Genomic DNA, 22117 nt, shown 5'->3' on the forward strand with positions numbered 1-22117 from the left:
AGGTAGAAAAGTATAATTACACACTCAGGAAACTGAATTCTTCACCGTTCACTGCTTATATTTTCCCATACATATAAAAGGTTTGTTTGTTTGTGTGTGTTCGTGTGATCAATACCACTGATCTGGCAGTCAACTGGAGCCGGGACGCAGACCAGAGCAGTGGAGAACTCAAAGAGGACATCGTGGACCACATGGTGAGGTAAAGAACTCAACTCCTCTTGCAGCAGTTTCAGTGAACCAGGGTTAGAGTGTGGATCACACACGAAATTAATGGTGAAGGTGTCCCGAGATGCTGATGAAAAATATGGAATAAAGTGCACAGTCAGGAAAATGTTAAGATCTTTAAAGCCTAATTAAAATTAAAAGAAACTTTTGTTAAGATGTCAATATATACTGTACATCCTCTGTTTTGACTGGTACATATTTGCTCAAAATTGTTATTACCAAAAACAAGTTTGTTACTGCCATGATAGCGCTCCCCACATGATACCAGCACTGTAATTTTACTTCTGTGTAGGCGGGCACTTACAATAGTTCATTAATTACTTCTATTCTAACGGTCACACAAGCAGTTAACCAGCTGAAAGCTGACACTGATAACCTTTGCTCGGTCATTTAAGCTCTCCCTATGTTAACTGGGCACATTACTATTTTGGGTGTGACTTGAATCACGGACTAACAGACAAACAGCTAAAGCTACAGTACTACCCATTGCTGTCATTTTTTGAAAATCTGGTTGTTTATTCCAGCGGGACTCAAAAAAGAGATAAAGACTAAATCCCCTTCTTTGTACACTGCAGGAAATACAAAGCAAAGGAAGGTGCTGCACCCGTAAAGCTAGTTAGCCAAGCTTGCAAGTTTCCACATTGTGAGTGGAACACAAACTTAACAGCATGATGGATCCTCCCAAATGTAAAAGGGTCTTAAATCAATAATGGTATTCAACCAATGATGATGATTTGATACGCTCCAGTCAGTAGCGCAGCACTGAAGTTGACAGTGAGTCTTTAAGTGACACTGGCTCTCAAATGTCAGTCAGACACTGCCCTGGGAAAGACCACTTTTTAGAGATGGTTTTCACAAAGAAAAGAGAAAGAAAAACATGCACAATAGCATTTAGTTTATATTTCTCTCCACAAAAATTGAGGAAATTTAAATTAATAAGTTTGACCTTAAATTACTTTTTGAGTCGTTCCCAATCAGGAGTATAACTAACTAACAAACAATGCTTTAACAGTGTAATGGCCATTACACAACTGACTGATAATTTCGTTATCAATTGTGCAACTGCAGCAAACCGCATTAAATACAGTAAATTCAAATCTATCACAGCTGATCAGCGAAACCACTGAACACAAAACATGCATTGCACCCTTGATACCTGTGGGACTGTCCAGGGGTCCCTTATATCTTAGTTTGAGGAGGCCATCGGTGGAGTACTGGAGGGTCTTTTCCACCCCCACTGGACTGGAGATATGTTTGTCTTCCAGCTCACAGCCAGTCATGCCCTCTCCACATTCTGCCGCGTCTGAGCAGATATTCACCTACAAGGTGGAAAGTAAGAGAGATTATATTTTTGTTGAGGGAGTGTTGTACATATCTTTAATTGACACAAGCCTAAAAAGGATCTTTATTTTTATAAAGTACATAAGATACAAAAAGCAGAAAAAGTCATGTTATTTGCTTAAACATATCTGGACAGTCTCAACATAAAACATAACAAGCTTCTGTCAGTGGAATTACTGGCTTTATGGATATACTGTAGTGTTATGTGATTTTTCAGTTAAGTTTAATTTATTACTTTAGAGCTGAAACAATTAAACCATTTGATGATTGAAAGAAAGTTAATCAGCTACTATTTTGATGATTAATTAATCCTTTTAGAAATGTTTTTCTAAAATGTAAACATTTGCTGCTGTTCTTCATCTTACATTATAATAAACATTATGTAAAAAACATCCAAAGACAAGTCAACTTGGGTCCTAGGCACTGTTATCAGAAAGAAAGACAAATCTATAATTAACATAATCATTATTATCATCATACATACAATTTATATTCATAAACCCTTAAAAAGTCAAAATTAAATCCCACAACATCTGGTAACAATACAGGTGATATCAGAGCTGCATGAAAAGCTGGCAGTGTGTGCAGCTCTCACACTCAGTAAACATCAATTGATTGTTGGCTTCATCACACATTTACATTCAAACATGAGAGCTGCATTTGGCAGACATTACAGTTGGCAGATGACTATCCATTTGTCTCTCTTACCAGGAAGTCCTTGCCATTTGCCGTTGTTCTGTATCCAGTCTTAGAAGCCAAAAGCTGCAGGTTGAACTCAAAGCCAGAGTTGGGGTCGACCACAGAGCAGTTCTGAGGAACAAAGACATCATCTCAGGTTTTAAATATTTCCAAACATTTCAAACACATGTCAGTTTTCTAACGTTAACATCTTTTGAAATTTGTTGCCTTATCAGTGTGCATAAATAAATCAAACATAAGATGACATAAGAATGTGTATTGTGTGTATGTAATATAAGTGAACTGACATTGTTCTTGGTGGTGGTGATGGCACAGGCTGCAGTGGTCTCCCACATGAAGTTGGCAGTACAGTTCTGGTACAACAGGAACCGCGGGCCCGCTGACTGCACAGTGTGGAACACAAACCGAGTCACATCTCAGACACATGCAAACATTCATTTTTCTGTTTTTGTATAGCTCCTTTCTAGTCCTTGCACTTTTACGCTACATTGCATTCATCCAGCCACACACATACACTGAGCCTATGTGCTCAAACTGAAACCAACATTTACACACTGATGGAACAGCTATCAGGGGCAATTCAGGGTTCAGTATCTTGCCCAAGGACACTTCGATATGCAGCCTGGAGGAGCCGGATCCTCCGACCTCCTGATTCACAGCCGCCCTTATTGCCAGTTATTATTTTAATGTTTATGCAAACAAAAAGTGCACAGTGCTGTTAATTACCACTGTACTCACCACAGTTCCTCTGGAGCAGACCAGGTGGACGCGTGTTGTGTATGCGAGATTCTGGCCGTCTGACGTGCAAAGAGAGCCGTCTGTGAACTCCAGCAGCAGCCGGTTCCGCTCCTCGATGATCGGCCCTCGCTTAGAAATACCCATGTTACTGACTGATACGACCTCCTACAATTGACAGCAAACACAAACATTTGTGCAACTTTTCTCTAATGAAAAATTCACCCTCTATTTCTTTATTAGGATCCCAACTAGCACCAACATAAGCATCTTCCTGGGGTTCATTCAATTGTATTTTCATAATAAAACATTGACTGTTAAATAACTTTGACATTTTCTCCAAAGCTACACTAGGTTACAGGACCTACTTTCAATCAAACACATCTCAAAATAAAAAGTGCTCCAGGTTAGGCTACTGGACAGAGCATTTTGCTAAAATAAAATCCAGCTGAGAATAAACTGCAGTATAACAACGCTCAAGTGTTCCTGACAGGGATGAAGTATATTTGTATATTTCATTTGAAAATATCTAAAAAGGATAAATTACCCTATTAGCAGTAGTTCATTCACTACTTTGTTTTAGCGTTCACCTTGCTTTTGCCTTCAAACACACCCTTACTCTCTCTGTCCCTCTCCCTGTATATGTCTTGTGAAAAGGTTTATAAGCTTAGTTTTTAAGTTAAGTTCTATTTTTCACGTTGGGAATTTCGCTTGTAACAGACCTTCCTGTCTGTGTACTTCATCTGGCAGACGGATGCATGGCGGTCACAGCCTTGTACAGCATTGATAGGCCGACATATGTTGATGTAGTACTTCCTCCTGTCAGAGAAATCCATGGCATGCCAGTTGCTACCAGAGGGGGGGCGTGACAAGCTGGAGGCAGAAGAAGGTAAAAAAGAAGGTGAGGAGGTGAGCAGGATGGTTACAGTAAAGAGTTTTGTGTACGCTGATTGCACTCCATTACCTGGATAAGTCGTACTGTTCAAGAGTGTTGGGGTCTGTCACCAAACATTCATGAGGCCTTACTGGACATGCGTAGGATGTATACCAGCGGAAGTTATAAGTGTACTTGTCCTCAACCTGGATTCACAAGAATAGATAAAAACAGTTCATTAGTTCAACCAAGACTATAAAGAAAAAGTCTAAAAAGTGTAGAAATACAGTATATTGTAAAAGAAATAAATAAGTAAAGTCACATACTGTATTATCAACAACATGCAGAGACACAGTTATTGTTTAAACTGTGGACTGGAGAAGATTACCTGGAATTCGGGCTTTCCCACTCCGGCTTCTGGGTCACACAGGAAAGAGATGAGTGTGGATCTAAGAGTGTGTTTTTGGTCGTTGTACTGAGAGCCGTTACTGTAGGTCAGCTGGATCATGCCGTCGTAGTACGACAGATGGGAGTTTGCTTCCCCGAGACTCCAAGAACTGACGTGGCAGAGAGAAAAACCATGCAGTGGGGGTCAATTTACTTCACATTTCCCATTACTCATTTTACAGCATTAGATTAGATTAGTTCAAATTAAATTCCCTATTATCAGTAGTTACTTGTTACTTGCTCAATGCCTTAAATTTCCATGAGACAGAGCATAATACAAAGCTGATCTTGGCAGTAAGAATTAAAGTACACATTTTCCTCCACAGGTCATATATCCAGATCCATACATCTGAGGACAAAAATATAAAAACTTTTCATAAATTTTTTATAAAAACTCTTTTTATAGCAAATTTAACAAAAAACAACTAAGATCCCTTACAATGGAATTTAGCATTAATTATAACAACAAAAACTGGATGTAATTTTTAACAATTAACTAATTGAACAGATTAAAAAGGGAAACTGATACACAAATTATATTTTTTTAAATCCTATTAAAACCTAAAAAACAGGCAAATCTAGGCACATTATGAATACCTCTGGACTGAATCTACTGACCGGTGATAATCTGTGATGACTCTTTTAATTTGACCATATGAACAGTGATTGTGCAATATCACCCCATGTATACACATACACACGCGAGCGTATATATACACATATATATGTTCTTAATGTCCATGGGTCCTTCTTACCTCTTTTCGACCTGGCATGCTCCAGCCTTTTCAGGACAGCTGGCAGCTTTGACAGGACCGCAGACATTGATGTAGTAGTCATAGTTGCCACTGGTCAGGTTGTAGAAGCCTCCGTCAGCTTTGGAGAGAGGCGACAAGTCGAAAGAGAGCTCTGTGGGGCAGAGGGTAGTTATAGAGGAGGATTAAAGTAGAGTCAATGACGTCAAAGGACACTCTCATCTATGTTTGGTCTGGTGGAACGATGGCTTTGTAAAACAGCACAGAGTGGAAAATGCAATGTGACAGATCAGGTAGCAACAGCTAGATGGCAGCATAAGAAGCCTCTTTACATGTGAGCTCAACAACTGTCAATGTGACACACAGGTGTGACCGACAGTTTAAAATGCCCGAAACTCCCCACCAGGTGGTAGAGTTGAGGACGCCTCTTGGACGAGAGGTGAAGCGTCCTCACAGCAAGTTCAGTGGCCTTAACTTTCTATGAGTGTAATAAATGTTTCTAAAATCAAAAGAGGAATCATAGATTTGAGTGAGCAGTCAAAGACTTAGATCCTTTTTCGTTTCAGCTCTCACGAGAGGTGAGTTGACGGTGGTAACGTGAGTTAGTTAGTCATCTTTGTAAGTCATGATACTCAAAATAACAATATTAGGTTTAAAATAGAGTAGTTGCCCTTTTCAAGCATAAATGACAAACATGACGACTCTCTCCTTGCATACTCTCAAGGTTTAAGAGGCAGATAGAGATGTGTTTTGCGCTTAGATAGTTTTTCTACTTATACACATTTCCCGTGCACCCTGTTTCTTCTTTCTCATCTTTCCTTTGCTGCTGTGTTTTTCTTGTTCAAGTAAAATATTGATCAGTCAGAAACCACATTGATCAAACTTGTGTGTCTGTGTGTCGTACCAGCCTGAGGGTCCTCCACCTTGCAGTCGTCTCCCTGCGTCTTCGAGAGGACGCACGCGGCAGCAGTGTACCACTCTAACTCGTACACACATTTGTCAGACGATACACTACGAAGGACAGGAGCACCCTCCAGATACCCTGCAAAAACAAAAGAAGTTTAGGAGGAAATAGAGTGATTAAAATTTCTCAAAAAAGCAGCAACGACGTCACGACTGAACAGAAATTAGAGAGAAAAGCACAGAGCAAAATATAATAAAGTAATAAAATAATATTTAATGGCTACTTATCTCTCTATTTAACCTACCTGGTTTGCACTTGAGGGTCAGGATAGTTTGGATCCTCTTCTTTTTATTGGCGCAGAAATTTCCATCAGTATACACCAGTCTGATGTCATTTCCTATTTCAGTCTTCTGGGGAGAAGAGAGGAAGCTGCCCAGGCTGATGGCCCCATGATCCTTATCTGAAGCAGAGAGACACAATCAATAAACTGCACTGGTCAGGTTCATTGTGATAAAGGAAAATGTCATCCATCGTAAAGTTAATGTGTTTTTAATAGTTGACTTGATCATGAATGATGAATACAGAAGGCTACAACTATCCCTTAGATCATTAATTTGGCAAACTCCTTGACTTCCCAAAACCATTATAATTCCATCACTGAATTTCCAAAAAGCCATTAGTCCTTAGAAACTCCCCATCCCTGTGGAAACTCTTACCCACGGCACAGATGGAGGCATTCACCGGGCAGCCAGCAGCCCCTCCTGTCTGGGTGACTTTGTGACAGACATTCAGGTAGAAACGCGAGTCAGACTTTTGAGATCTAGCATCCACCGCCTCCCAGTTCGAGCTGACATCTGACTCTGAAGCAACACACAGAGACACAGAGGAACGTGATTTCTCAGCAACAAATGTTTAGCGACAACAATGCATGGGAAAGATGATATATATTGTTAGATGGAAACATGCCTACACTGACAAATAGGCCAAATTAGGAACCACTATGACATCAAAGATGAAAGACCACAGAAATAATTTTCAAACTGGCTGTAATGGCGGCTACAGGAAGGCACTGGTATTCAATAATAATAATTAGGGCCGGACAATAAAACAACAATAATTATCACAAAACGAATGAGGACTTATTTTTTTGTTAAGATGTTAATTTTGTTGAGGAAAAAGAGCCGAAAAAAGCTTTTACTTAATTTGTTGACAAAGATTTTATCTTAATTTTTTTAAATGTTCTACCTCAGACTTGTAAATTGATCCACTATTTGGCCTCAAGTGTTTACCATAAAGAAAGACTTGAAAACACAATTAACCATCAGGTTTTTTCAACTTTCAGTCAGGAGTAAAAATCAGCCTTTAAAATCGAAAGAAATAAAGATTTTATACTTACCGTGATAATTATCGATATCGAAAGATATGAAACTTTTTATCGTGGTAACATTTTTGGCCATATCTTCCAGGCCGAATAATAATAATAATTAGTTATTTAGCTGACGCTTTTATCGAAAACTGCAAAAAGGGGAATCATTTATTTTTGTTATAAGTAACACAATGACAGAATGTATGACTACTTGGGACTACTTGGGTCTTAATAAAACATCTAAAAGCAAAAGTCCTATCAGATGTGGGTCTGTGGTTCTAATTTCAGTATAGCGGTCCCTGATGTGAAAAAATTTGAGAACCACTGTTCTAAACAACCAATTTAGTGTTAACCAATTCAATAATCAATGCATAATCAAATTTCAGAGGTGTACTTTAATTAGTGGCAAGTAATAAGTACTGCAAATCAGAATGATCAGTATAGCCCTGTGTGAAAGTACAAATCTCAAAGCCCTGTTAATGAATAAATAAATAAAACTGTGTAGTGTGATCACCAGTGGAAAAGGAGTTAGATTCCCTAAGTTAGAACTGAGTTGTTAAACTCACCAGGGTATCTTGTGAGGGGTGAAAGATCATAGTGTTTTTTGCCATCTCTGACTCGACACAGTAGATCTTCCTTCTCTTTGACGCAGGCGAAGGCCGTCTGCCAGTCAAAGTAATAAGTGCAGTCTGTCTCCCCTACAAAAACGGGAGTCCCTCGCCCACCGTTAGCTGCAGAAAATGACGCAAACCATGAAGTAAGTCGAAGTTATGACAGGACTCCACCTGTACGATCATTTTAAATAAAAGGAACAATCTGGTACAAGTTGTATGTACAACATTTACAGTAGGAAGAACATCTCATGGTAGCAGAGTGCCATGCTGTCAGCCACCAGATGGTGCCAAAATAAACAAAATGTAAAAGCTTAAAATAAAACAGGAAAACTATTTTTAACATCTCTATCTCACATGCAGTCTGGTTGCACTGAAAGTTGATAATGGTCATTCTCTGGAAGCCGGTGGAGCATCTCTGGCCATCTGGGTAGATCAGAGTCAGATCTCCATCTGAATAACTACAGATAAAAAAAGAATAAAAACACAGGGTGAGCAATGAGCTAATGAAGATGTTCTGCCTGAACTGTTCATGATTTTTGGGAATGACATGCTGTTTCTGTCTCAACGTTTCTGGATGAAGGAGTTAACAACAAAAACATTGTGCATCTAAAAAAAACTGTGAAATCATCACAGATTTTTTAAAAGTCACATGGAGGTTGATTCTGCTTGGGTGGACAGCTTTGTGGAAGTGTTTGTGTGTCAGGTTATACTGTAAATTCATCAGCTCACATGTTTATTTTTTTCCCCTTGTTTGTTTATAGACTTCATTACACGGGCTAACGCTCAGATAACAACATCAATATTGACTGAGCAAGGGTGTGTTTTATTGCTTACGCATACAACCTGGCAAACGAATGATTGTGCTATTGCGCTTTCAAAAGTAACATACTCTCACTTAAAAGTTTCTTGTCCTTAATTCACACATTACCGTAGTGTCTGGTTCTGATATCTTCCAGCCACCTTCTTCAAGTCTCCAGAATTCTTCACCTGGCAGGATGATATAAACTCGCCGTCACCACATTCCTTAGTGGGAATCTTTCCACACACGTTCAGGTAGTAGAAGTAGCTTTCATCCCCCTCACTGGTCCCAGAATGTATATAGTATGGCTGGTCTGTAGCTACGAACACACACACAAAATGGTATTAGAGGGTTTAGGCTGACATATCATATTAATCTTACTGTAAGTCTAAATGTTAGATTAATTATGACTGTTGACTGTAAGAATAATTACCATTACTGTGGACTGTAGTCTGTGGACAATATTCTTATCTTTCAGAATGTTGTAATATTTTTTCAAAGATTACAGTTTTCAAAACATTTAGAAATATTTTCATGTAACTCTCAAAGCAATGCAAATAAACATATTTCTCAAAATGTGGAACTACTCCTTTAAAGATAATGAATATGGGCAAAGTCACTGACAGCAATCAGCTTCAATTTGAAAGTAGCAGCATCCAACCTGGAAACATACATATGCACAACCACTTGCTTTAACACCAGAGATACAGGAAATTGTGACCTACATCATGTTACACACAGACTGTGACAATAAGTGGAAATGGCTTTTTCTATTACTCAAAATGAGCTGACAAAAATCAGGAAGGTCAGTATAGTTTACACATAAAGCTACTTCCTCTAACGAAGGTTGAGGTCAAGGGCAACTGGACTTGGTTGAAGACTTCTTCAGTTCCCTGAAGAAAAACTCAGCTCTTGTTGGATAACTATGACCTGGATGACTGAGGACCACAGACATCTTCTTCTAACTGGGATATTAAAAAGCGGCACCATGATCGAATAATTCTTGAAGGTTAATTATGTAATCATTAATACAAGAGAGAAAGAATGTTGAAATTTACTCCAATTCAAAAAACCTACTTTTGTTAACCATCTTCCATCTAGTTTCATGTTTCACTTGGCTAGCTGAGGTTCCCAGTTTGCTTGTTAATGGCGCCATAACCCCTTTACCCCCTTTAGCTGCTATAACTGCCAGAGAAACGCCAGATCATATGTCAGAGAGTGAGGAAGAAAGTCAGTGAAATAGCTAGCAACTCTATTTTTCACTCTTGTTTGTATTGCTCACGTGTGATGGAGCATAATTATTCATTGCAGTTGCAGTGTGTTGTGTCGCAGAAGTTGTCCCTGTATAACTTAACTTTAATACATTAACTCATTTCTGCACATGATTTCTGCTTGAGTTAAGTCAGATAAATATTTATCACCAATGGTCACTGTTTATCGATACAGACAACCACTCCACGCTACTTCTCGACGTCATTAAAGTGCTTCTTTTGTCATTGTTTAAATTGAGAGACACCTAGAAATTACATACTGTGCATTAAAGTGCTTCTGTTTACAAGTTGAGCAGAATAGTGCAGCTTGCTTTGTTAAATGTGAAATAAAAAGCCACTTTTTTATCCTAAATTTTGTTGGCTTTCTTGTGATTACTTTACAGATCAAGGTGTCTCACAGACTGGATGTGGCCCCCTGGTGTGATAGTTTAAGAGACATGGTTTAGAGGAAGAACTACTTACAGCTCAAGGTGAGAGGTGTTAGGTCTATGGACAAGTCATGCTGTTTGCTGGTCAGTTTACAGCTATGGCTCTCCAGATAGTCTCTGTGACACGCGTATTCAGTCACCCAGTCCACCTCGTAGCGACAGTTTGACTTAGCTGTCATCTTAGGAGGGCTTCCCTGTAAGACCAAAATACACTTTTAGTAAAACAGGAATTAGATACATTTTTGCAAGTACAGTCGAACAGTATGAAAATCAGGTAGATGCAACAAATGATCTGCAAGGGATGAAATATATAAAGGGTAAATGTATAAAAACATTTTGCTGTGTATGTTGAGTATATGAGTGTGTAACCTACTGAATGTCTGCTTGATGGACAGATGAAAGTGATGGTGACGGCAGGATTGTGTCCTTCGCAGATCTCTGGATGAGACGAACTGGTACTTACAGTATACTGTAACCTCAGCCTTGCGAGAGGAGGAGACAAGAAACAAGTGAAAAAGTAAATTTATGATTAAAAAGACTTCATCTTTTCAAAATGAGCTTTTCATTTGGTTAAATTTAATGTGTATCCTTCTGTCAGAAAAAGTTAACTCTCCTCAGACATAAATGAGGTTGCAGCTCAACATAAACTTAACAAAACCACAACTGTATAAAACAACACATCAACACATCCTGGATATTCTGACAATCATATAAACTTTCGAAACTATTGAAGTAAATCTAAACTCAAAGCAACAAAATAGAAGATTTGTCCAGACCAGCAGCTGCAAATCATTCCCTACTCTCAAAAAGATGTAAAGTCAGATGACAGATGAAAGACATTCAGCAAGATGATACCTATCGTTGGACACCAGCTCTAGCTGTCCGGTAGGCGAGCCCATGTTGTAGGAGCCACTACTGGTGATCAGACAGGCTGCAGATTCCTTTGGACAGGATTTATCTGGAGCATCTGGGTGAGGATGAGGAAGGATATGAGATGATGGGAAATATATATAAATCAAAATATAACAATAACAACAGCGATGATCAGCAGAAATCTTCAATAATGATATGGCAAACTAAAAATGTCAAAGAAAGCTTTACAAGGAAACAATTTAAAAGGGCTTAATTTAAAATAATAAATAATAAAATAAGTGCTTCTTTGACAAAAAGGATATTTTAAAAAGACATTTTTAAATGCATGAATATATGCAACACTTGTTATATATAACATTTATAATTAAGGTGTGTAGTCTATTTTAGTAGTTGTATTGTGGTCTATCAAATTCAAATATTAAACTGAAAAAAAAAAGGCTCATTATTGCTAAATTCTGAATCCAATCACACAGTCATTTATTCATCCAATCATCCATTCAGCTCTCCACCCTCTCTCAGGTACTGACTAAGAGTTCGGCAGATGTTGATGTAGAAGTCGATGCTGTCGTCGCCGTCGTCCACCTGATAGCCATCGCTCATTTTGATCAGAGGGTTGAGGTCATGCTTCCTACCATCCGAGTCAAACACATAGCAGGGCACCTGGAAACAGAGAAGGTAGCTTAAACTGCAGTACGGACATATTTTTACAATAACTTGAAGTAGCATTCATTAAAAGAAAATAGAGGGTTATGGTTGAATTTATTTATAAAGATCACTACAAATAAAGATCTTTCAAATCAGATCTTTGTATGGCAGTTAAAATGTTATTCATTCCTCTAAACTTTGATAATATAATAATTTTAATATCTTTAGAGGGCTTAAATTTGAAGAGAGAAACTACGTTTTCAAATAACTTAAGCACCAGCAGATTCCTGTTATTGGATTTTAAATCAATGGGTAGTTTTTTTGCTTAATTCAATCAAAAACTATTTCACAGAAGCACTTTTGCAACAGATTATCTAGCAAGTTTAATCCATTTCATACATTTCAATTGTTCCATGTTAAGCTCACATTAAGAGCTCACTGTGACAACATGTGACATGTCTGCAACTTTGTACATCTTCACATGTGTGGAAAAAACCCCTCTGGCTCATTGTTTCTTACGAATTACACCTTAAATGCTCCCCCTTTAATCTTTAACAGGCACGGCGTCAGTTTCGTTCTTTCTTGAACATAAAACCTTCTCGTCAGTGAGTCAGCCGCACATCAGATGCTCCACCACATACCTCTTTCTGTGGCTTGAATTTATCATTCTTGCAGGCGGCGTAGGTCCTCCACTCAAAGTAATGAACGCACTGAGACACAGCAACAAACTCTGGGGTCCCCTGCAGCACACAAACACAGGAACATGATAAGATAGTTTCATGCTGATGAGGGCGATAAACACATTAAAGTGCTGTGTAACAGGCAGCTCTGCACTGGAGAGAAACAAAGCAAGTAAAGAAGCGCAACTTGACATGAAGGGATGGTTTAGTAGCACTTTATGGCAAATGTGCCAGCGTTTGTTATCCAGAATATACAGTATTTTACGTATTTGGTTTATTTTTAAATGGTGTGGGGAGGATTACTTATAAATTTTAATCTGACAGGAGAAAGAAAACATTTATGCAAATGCTGACGTTTATAATTACTCCCCACAGTTACAGCGGAGTGCAGCACAACCACAGTCTGCTGCTGCTGGAGGGGTTGAAGGTTCAGCGCTTACTCGAGGGCTTCTCAAGAACACTTGTTGAGAGAGGGGAGACTGTCTCTCATTCCCATTTTTCGTCCATAATTTACCAGCTGTTCTAGACAGTTAAACCAGCAACTTTTTCTGTTACAGGACAACTTCTTTTTCTTTGTTTTCTGTTTTTGCCCTACTTCATACAGGTTTTTTTTGTTGTTGTCAAGACTGAATAGATGAAGATCATAAATTTAAAAGGTCTTTCTGAACCTAGTATCACTATAGACCAATGGTTTGACATGTCAGTCCCCATTTTTTTACCTCCAGAGTGAAGTATTACACATTCTGCTAAAAGTTTCTCACAGCAATGCGCCAACAAAGGCAGAGAAGAGTAAGACTGCAAGCAGATGTCAGTCTTTGCAATGTTTTATGAGGAAGGAAATGTCTTCAACAAGTTTGTTAGACCTCAAGGATATACACAATGTGTTCTGGGTATATTGCATCACTTGAGAAATTCACTGCTAAAATAAAGTCAAAGTTATACATAATATAGAGCATCTTTCTAATTGCTAAATTTATTATTTTCATTTATTTGTCAAAATTATAACTTTAAATGTCCACTCTTTACCAGTGACACAGTTCTGCTAAGGTTAATTGTTATAATAGATAATCTGCATTTGGCTTAATCCCTTCTTCTTCTTTTCAACATTAGACATGTTTTTGAAAAGTTAAATAAAAGTCTTCATAAAAGCCACTTTCATTTCTTCACTTCAAACTTTCCATGAACTGAAAACCTAGTACCAATCATTTTCTGTTGAACCAGAAAACTCATCTTTGTGTCTTTACAGGAAATTACATGAATGTTAACCCACCACTCAACCACCCTCGAAACCGCGCGCACACACACACACGCGCGCGCGCGCGCACGTGCGCACTATTACTCATGAGATAGCAGGTGACTGTCATTGTCCTATATGGTTTCTATTTACAGATTCACTTCCTTTCATTGCAGCTGACAGCAGACATCTGCTTCAGGGATCCAAAAAATATAATTTTAGTTTATTTGCTTCAAGAAAGAGAACGCTCAATTTAATTTCAACTAATTGAAATATGAGTCAAATAAAAGCTCAAAAATGTCAGTATGGGTTTAAACCTTGTTTCAATCCAACACGTAAGTTAGGCATATAAGTCATAAAGTTCAGAATACAGATACTGACTACAAAACGGCAAAGCACAATAACGTTGCCTCAATATTGCAAAACAGTTAAAGTGCATGTTCATGGAGGAACTTGCTCAAGCTAAGTTTATCAATTTTTTGAGTGATGACATCCAATAAACTGCACTGATAATACAACTTAAAACTGCTGAATTTCTGCCGATAAGGTTTCTGACCAGGGTGATTTTTGATTGTGCTGTTTCTCCTGTTACAAACAATTAATGCACTATTTGTAAACACACACAATAAAAAAACATGTTCTCTCTGTGTGACATAAATAAAAATCACATACTTTACCATTGTCACACCCCGGCCCTGTTACAGTTTGCTCTTTAGTCATGCTTAATGCATGAAAATAAGTATAGAGTGCATGTAGATCAGATATTTAACAGCAAAGGACTCAATATACAAATACAAAAAACGAAAAAATGGCAAGTCAAAAGAGGAGGGTGTCAACTCAAGGGCAGCTTTCACTTTCCCCAGTCAGATTTATCCTGCCTGTTCGAGGATCACACCAGCCACCACTGTTCTCATATATCAGCCTAAACATAGCTCTTGGAAAAGCACAAATGGTCTGTTTAAAAAAAACCTTTCTTGTGTGTTTAAGTCTTACCATGGTTTTTCCGCACTGGAAGCTGATGCTGGTCTGAACGTTGTTGTTGCTTCCGGGACATTTTTTCGTGTCATTAAAATCCAGCACCATGCCAGAGACCCTCTGCTGGGACAGCTCACCTGCACATTTAAGAAATAAAAAAAAACAAGTCAATTTAAGACAATTAACGTGTTTTTCAAGGCCTTCAGTTTGGCCAGTAGATATGTAGGATTACTCATATGTGGACAATAATGACTAGGACTCATTATGCAAACATGAAATTAACTTAAGACGGTTATTACAACACAAACGATCTAAATTGCAAGTTGGACAAAATTAATTTGAATAATGAAAATAGTAGCTGCTATACCAATCTCACTTCTACTCCTTTTTTAAACCTCTATCCACCCTTTTCTTTTTGTTGTATACTTTACCCTCATGGATGAAACATGACATGACAGATGATCTAATAACATACATGATATACATAGTGTACATGATGAACCTATCATAAAAGTTACACACACAGACTCCGTATGTTGGTGTAGTAGTCAGTAGACAGTCAGACAGAATAATGTCCTAACCCTCCAACCTCTACTGACCTACTGCCCTGTACACTTACAAACACACAAGATAAAACTCTGTGCCATAATATTGTAACCCTGCTGTCAGCACAGTCTTCATTTATCCTCTGAACAGAAACAAGACAGCGGTGGGAAATGTTCTGCATGTGAAGAACATTTGAGACTGGGGCAGTTAAATAAACTCAGAGTAGATCAGCTTAACACACAGCAGAGAGTAACTGAAGTCTGTAAATGTGTTACTAAATGTTAAGGTGTGACGAGCACCAATCTGCTCTGTTGCACCAACAATCAACAAAAATGTTAATGAATAATCATTTAGTCTAAATAAAATACTCCTCTCACTGTTCTCAGTGAAGTCTTACAACTAAAATTCCCTTCGTAATGAACTGTATTTGTGAGTGTGTTCCCTCTGATACGGCGGGGCTGTTATCACAAAGGGTCCATAAAGGAATGTAACTGAACAGTGTGACCTACTAACATCAAAAACAACTCTACTGTAGGCTGGACTGTCCGTATTATTAGACTCTTCAGATGTAACACTGCTCATGTCCCAGCCTGTTGCACCACTTCAACTTTAAGTCCTGTGTGATATCTATATTTTGGCAGTATTGTGACATTTTGCAATACACTGAGCACAAAGATAATGTGCGTGCACATAAAGAGCAAAGAACTGGATTTTACAGCATGCATGGTTTCACTGAATTTTATTTGTACATTTTGTTTACTATATTCAGGAGTTGCTGCTTTTCTTTTGCTCCTCTATAATTTTAAAGTCAAAAATGTATCCTGTAACCAAAACTTTTATTACGAAAAAGTTCTGAAGTATTAGCCTATCACCAAAAATGTAATTTATGTATTAAAAGGAAAAGTACTCTTTATGCAGAATGGACAATTTCAGAATTATTGTACATGTTATTTTCTTATATTCCCGTTAGAGCTAAAATTATCAGCTGATTAGCAGATAGAAAAATAATGACCAATGCATTAATCATTGAAGTCTAATAATTAGAAAAGATAAACCTTTCATAGTTACAGCTTTTAAATTGTGATGATTTGAAGTTTTCCTTTGTCTTATGTGATAGTTTATTGATTATCTTTTGGACTCAAAACAAAACATCACCTTGGACTTTGTGATGGAACTTTGATTTTTAAAAAATATTTAATAGAAAAAAAACGAATCCAAATGCCATTAAAACACTACAGATAATAAAAAATGTTAATTCCAATACTTTTATTATCAAAATACGAGCATACATGTTATCCACTTACAGAAAGAGCAAACAAAAAAAACATTTTATGGGCACTTTTGAACTCAACAGTGAGGTAAGCATCTGTTACTCCAAAGATTTTGATTTGAGGAAGCAAAAGAATCTTGAATGTCAAAGTGTGAGGATGGATCATGTGAGGTTTCTGAGCACAGCCAACAAGGAAGCATGAATAAAGCCTAAAGCAAGAAGTCCGGGGGCGGGGGGGATTTGTGTTAGACAGCGTTTTTGCTTGATGATGTGTTCCTTGGTCATGTGATTAGGCAGTCAGCATAATAAAACTCCAACTCATCTGACCACATTGCTTCCTGTTTACCAGCTCTTTCACTTTCCATGTGTGATCTTCGTCTTGTCTAATGAGGATATCTTAACAAAATAAGCCTCAAACAGACCCTACCAACAACATGAGTCTGCAATCTTTATTTCGGAGACTTTAGTGAGCCACACGGCTATTTGTCATGCTCAGATATCTGAGTCAGATGACACACACTCTGGCTGAGAGCTCCAAAACGCCAATTTGTCACAAGAGGAAGGTCAAGACCTCAGACTGCAGGACAAGCTGTTGTTGTGGGACTCTGAAATAACTCTGTCTGGCAGCCTGTCTTCTTTAGAAAGGTCATGTGCAAAATCAAAGACAGTGATGTAACTGAAATGGAGAAACAGCCCCTAACATAGTCAAGAACAAACCTGTGTCTAAAGTCTAAAGTGATCTTTAGGTACAAAAGGGTATACAACGTAAAAAAAACAGTATGAAAAGTATGATTATACCAAAATTTCTGCAACAAAGGTGCTGATTCTGCAACTGTGAAAGTACAGATTCAGATTTAAAATTAGGGCTGAACGATTGTGGAAAATAATCTAATTGCAATTTTTTCTCCCAATATTGCGATTGCGTTTTAATATGCGATAAATTTTTAGGTAGAATTATTATTATGAGCAATGGTGAGAAGATATATCAAATTATTGATTTCACAGATATTTCCTGAGCTGACTGGTGGCTGTGTGTGTGACGCAGGCACCGATCGCCACAACACGCTTACCTTACTACACGTGTCTTCCTGTTGGGCATTTTTCCTGTCCGTCAAAGCCGCGGATGGCCCGACGATTTCACCCACCACCACCAAGTTATCCGCAAGTGGCGGGTGCTACTTTCATTCCCTGTGTGACACTAAAGTTTATGTAGTGTCAGCTTCTGTCAAGCCCTATTTAAAACCACATGTAAAGGACCTGTAGCTAAAGTCTACATGGGGAGCCTTTAAAATTCATCAACTAGTGACATAAATAAGAACAGATGATTGCATAACAGAATAAGGTTTCTGTCCATAAATCTTAAAATGCATCACAAATGAGTTTGTTAATGAAAGCACATTTGTCTTCTGGCCTAACCAAACATTTAATTAGTGTTTTTCAAACTGCACTCCCTCCAGGGGGTCCATTGCTTGAGGTTGCATGCGGCCCAGGGTGGAAAAATGTGTAGTGGAACTTGAGTTGAATGAATCTGATTGATGTGGGAATAATAAGCACACAGGAGTGCTTTCACGCTAACAAGGCAAGTTACTAAGTTTCATTTTGACAGCAAAACCATATGTGTAAAAAAAAAAAAAAAAAAGAAAACAGTCCAAAGCCCAAAAATATTCAGTTCAGTTGACATTTGAAAAGCTGGGAACTGCAAATGTTAGTTTGGCATTTTGCCTGGAGAAATTCCCGAAAATTATTATTTTTCGATCGACTATTCATTGCAGCTCTATTTTGCACAAAAGTAACTCGTGCAAATGTGAAAGGAAACAAGAAGTTTGTGCTCTTCATAAAATTATAATTTTCAGCTTCACTGTTTTGGTGAAGATTTTCAAAAACTTTAAGAAGCCAGAAGCAGTAAATATTAAGATTTAAGATTATTAGATTTATTTAAACAATTTTGACTCAATCAGCAGTTTAGCTTTTTGAGAATACATAAAACTAAGAGACACTGCCGTTCCATTTGTTTCAAATGCCCCAAAACAACATATGTTTACGTTCAAGTGATAACACCTTCAACTGGACGTAGAAATGATGGCTGTATCTTGTGTGTTGGGAGTAAAGCTAATCAGCAGCTAAGCAAACGCTAGCTAGTTACAACAGAAACAGATGATTATGTATTTTTATTTAGATTAACATACATTTGGTCTTCAAGAAGTCCAAAACCCTTTCAAAGCTGAAATGGTGTGATACCACAGGGTGGCAAACATGGTATGGGGACATTGAAATTTTATTTCCTGTGCGGTAATCTTGGCCTTTATTTTGAAGGCAACTATGACTTCCAGTCTTTTTCTCGCTGGTTAAACACTGCTGGGTAGCTTTAGTTTACCTTAGCTGCATGTATTCTCAATAAAACTATGTTGCTGAAAATAAATATAATAAATAATGTTAATCTAAATAAATTTGCATCTCAGAGATAATTGGTGATTTTTGATTTCTTAGAGACATGTTATTAACTTTTAGGGTGGTGAGCAGTGCTAAACGTAAAGCGCCTGCCTGACTTCCAGCTTGAAGGACTTGTCCAGGACAGAGATGTGGATCTTGCTGACACACAGCAGCAGCAGGTTCAGCCTCATCAGCACAGAGATCAGATCTGCTAATGTACTGATAAAGCGCTGATCCATACAGCATCACTTAGCATTAAGAAAACCCCTCAGAGGGCATGTCAGCAACAGGGCCGATTTTTGTGCATGTTCAGCAGTTGAAAACACCCATAACCACATTGAGCCAGATAATTCAGAGCTAATTTCACGGTTCACACAGAAACAGACTAGATGCAGTGTGTGTGATCAAACTGTGACCAAAACAATGGCACCACAGCTACAGAAACACAACGGCACCGAGGATGTAGATAATCTTCCTGCAGTGCCACTAAAGAGCAGTGACATTTTGTGCTTTGTGGTTGTCATAAAGATGCATGGGAGGCATCAGAGTCTAGAGCACTAACAGTATGTCAGCTCACTTCACTACGCAGAAACACACACCAAGTAATTAGGATTTTAACAGAGCAGTATAATGAGGTGGGGGTGCCACTTCAGACTACAAAAGGTAAACTCCAGCATGTTAGATTGCGTCCTCCATCTGCCTCAAACACACTTTATATCCTTCTATTACACAGAGTTTCTCTTCTAGTGGGGACAAAGGTGGCATCATGATAACTCATATTTAAAGCTGAAATCTGAAACTTTGCACAGGTTGTCGCCCTCCGGATCTACAGGAGGAACTGAAATGATGTTCAAAGTGCAGCAAAGATGGCAGAGTTGTTATGGAAATCAGACGCATAAAAAAAATCCAACACCAGATCGCAAACAGCAACATAGCAACATAAAACTATTGTAATGTTCCTCAGGAGGAAGACAACAAGGCGTTACAAGGCCTTTTATTAGCAACTGAGGGCTATAGCCAACAGTAAAACAGTTAACTGTGCTGTTAGCTCTAGTTATTCGGAACCGACTTCTACATCCTACCAGCGACCACGATATGCAGTACGTACTACATACTTCTTGTATACAGTAGTATGCAGTATGAAACTGTTAAATCGATTTATTTGCAGTATGTTAGGCCATACTTCATATAACAGTTTTGGCCAAATCAGTATGTACTGTCAGTATAGTAGTCTCACTTCAGAACTAGCAACACATTTATTTATTTATTTATTAATTATTTATAACTCTTGGCCAATCACTAGGTATGCTATCGCACATAATTCACTGCCACAAGTAGCTGAATTGACTGACAGGCTTCACAGTGTCTAAACTAACATTTTAAATGACTCCCTTGCAATCACAGTAGCTGCACCACAACAGACTTTTTTCATCATTAGTTCTCACATCTCTGAACACGGTAGCACCAGTGTGCACCAGTGGACTGTACTCACCGACAGACTTAACAGTGCTGGTGTTGAGGTCCCGAGCGCAGACAGCGGTGCTGGCTTCACAGCTTGTTGCTGGTGAAGACTCACAGAGCTTTAGCGTGTAGATGACATTATTGTCCTGGTCTATTGCCTCCCATTTATAACTGCAACACAAGGAAGAAAATAAATTAAGTAAAGAAGTAGAGTTAAGCCTGAACATTTAGGCAATGTACACACTTGGCCTACATAAGACCTAGACCCAAAGGTTTCAGCCCTTAAGCACTGGATCAGTTTCAGTCTTTAATGCTGATTTTCTGATTTACAGAGATCCCTGTAATGGTAACAATGGTCAGTGAATTATTACATGACTCTTTTTCTATACATTGTTTAGTGTAAAAAGGTCAGAAAATAATGAATGAAGCCCACCACAATTTTCCTGACATCAAGGTGTTGCCTTCGAATTTCTTGTTATGTCTGACCAACTAAAAAAAATTATTTAATACAGAAATAAAGCAGATAAAGCAAATGTTTAGCTTTTTAGCTTGAAATGACTTTACAATTTATCAATTAGACTGTAGTTAAAATTAGAGTCAATTAATTTTCTGTTAAACGACCATTGATAATTTCCGTGCTACAATATTCTTGCAATGAGACGAAACATATTCAGTTACCTTTTGGATAATCGTATAATTATTTCAGTCATTTGTCAAGCAAAAGTTCCAAAATTACCCAGTTCCAGCTTCTCAGTTTGTGTGGATTTGGTTATTTTTGTCTCATGGAGTAATAAACATTTCATAGCTCAAAGGATTCATTCATAAATCAAGATAATAACCAAAAGATTAAGTAACAATAAAAGTAATTATTAGCTGGAGCCCTCATGTGTTGCATTTTTGTCTTGTTTTTAGCTGTGTTCATGTTGAGTCATCCATTTTTTCCCTACTTGCATGGACACTGAACACACACTAATATTTTCCTGGGAGTTTTTTTAAAGTGTTGTATTGTCCTGCATTTAAAACTGTAAAATAAAGGACGAAATTAAGAGTTACATTTCAGCAACTACCTCTGGAAAACTCACATGGGCCCCACTTCACCACAAATAGCTAGTCAAGAATCATGATAACATTTCATTTTTATCCATGCATCGCACAATTGCAATTCAACTTTCTTTCACAGAAAAGTTTCTTGTGGCCTATTTGTGCTTAACCTCAAAAGCAGCGAAGCAAATGCTGCGAAAACACGGAAATGAAATGCAACCTTACAGGTTTAGGTGCTGCTGCTGTTGTGTCAATATTTGGACAGCAGCTGCCTAAACGGAGCTCCAGTAAAGGAGGACAACATGTCAGCTTGTAATACTCACTTTAGCCACGATATACACAGTGTTGCTGTCTACCTGGAGAGACTGTCATGACTTTATCCTTTAATCAGAAACCTGTCATCTGACGTTGCTAACATGTAGCTTTAGCTGTGACACCTTTCATGTAACGTTAGCTGTTAGCTAGGCTACACTTTAGCTTGATAACACCGAAAAACAACCATCGACT

At 38.1% G+C, this 22117-nt stretch overlaps 1 protein-coding gene across 1 annotated transcript in view; it reads right to left on the minus strand.

Moving 5' to 3' along the window:
- igf2r (insulin-like growth factor 2 receptor) overlaps positions 1-22117 on the minus strand; it is a 47053-nt gene that overhangs the window by 24312 nt on the left and 624 nt on the right. The window contains exons 2-23 of the mRNA XM_038727258.1: positions 20601-20740; positions 14881-14999; positions 12615-12713; positions 11856-11988; positions 11311-11422; positions 10829-10937; positions 10490-10649; positions 8886-9075; positions 8312-8415; positions 7910-8074; positions 6694-6837; positions 6282-6437; positions 5978-6115; positions 5077-5227; positions 4263-4431; positions 3965-4080; positions 3723-3873; positions 3004-3168; positions 2553-2648; positions 2275-2376; positions 1382-1544; positions 116-292 (exon numbers count right to left, since the gene is read on the minus strand). Coding sequence (XP_038583186.1) covers positions 116-292; positions 1382-1544; positions 2275-2376; positions 2553-2648; positions 3004-3168; positions 3723-3873; positions 3965-4080; positions 4263-4431; positions 5077-5227; positions 5978-6115; positions 6282-6437; positions 6694-6837; positions 7910-8074; positions 8312-8415; positions 8886-9075; positions 10490-10649; positions 10829-10937; positions 11311-11422; positions 11856-11988; positions 12615-12713; positions 14881-14999; positions 20601-20740 — 3059 coding nt within the window. The remainder of the gene's footprint in view (positions 1-115; positions 293-1381; positions 1545-2274; positions 2377-2552; positions 2649-3003; positions 3169-3722; positions 3874-3964; positions 4081-4262; positions 4432-5076; positions 5228-5977; positions 6116-6281; positions 6438-6693; positions 6838-7909; positions 8075-8311; positions 8416-8885; positions 9076-10489; positions 10650-10828; positions 10938-11310; positions 11423-11855; positions 11989-12614; positions 12714-14880; positions 15000-20600; positions 20741-22117) is intronic.

Source organism: Micropterus salmoides, unplaced genomic scaffold (genome assembly GCF_014851395.1).
Source record: "Micropterus salmoides isolate LMB-PRFRI ecotype aquatic unplaced genomic scaffold, ASM1485139v1 Ms_hic_scaffold_18, whole genome shotgun sequence".
Taxonomy (NCBI): domain Eukaryota; kingdom Metazoa; phylum Chordata; class Actinopteri; order Centrarchiformes; family Centrarchidae; genus Micropterus; species Micropterus salmoides.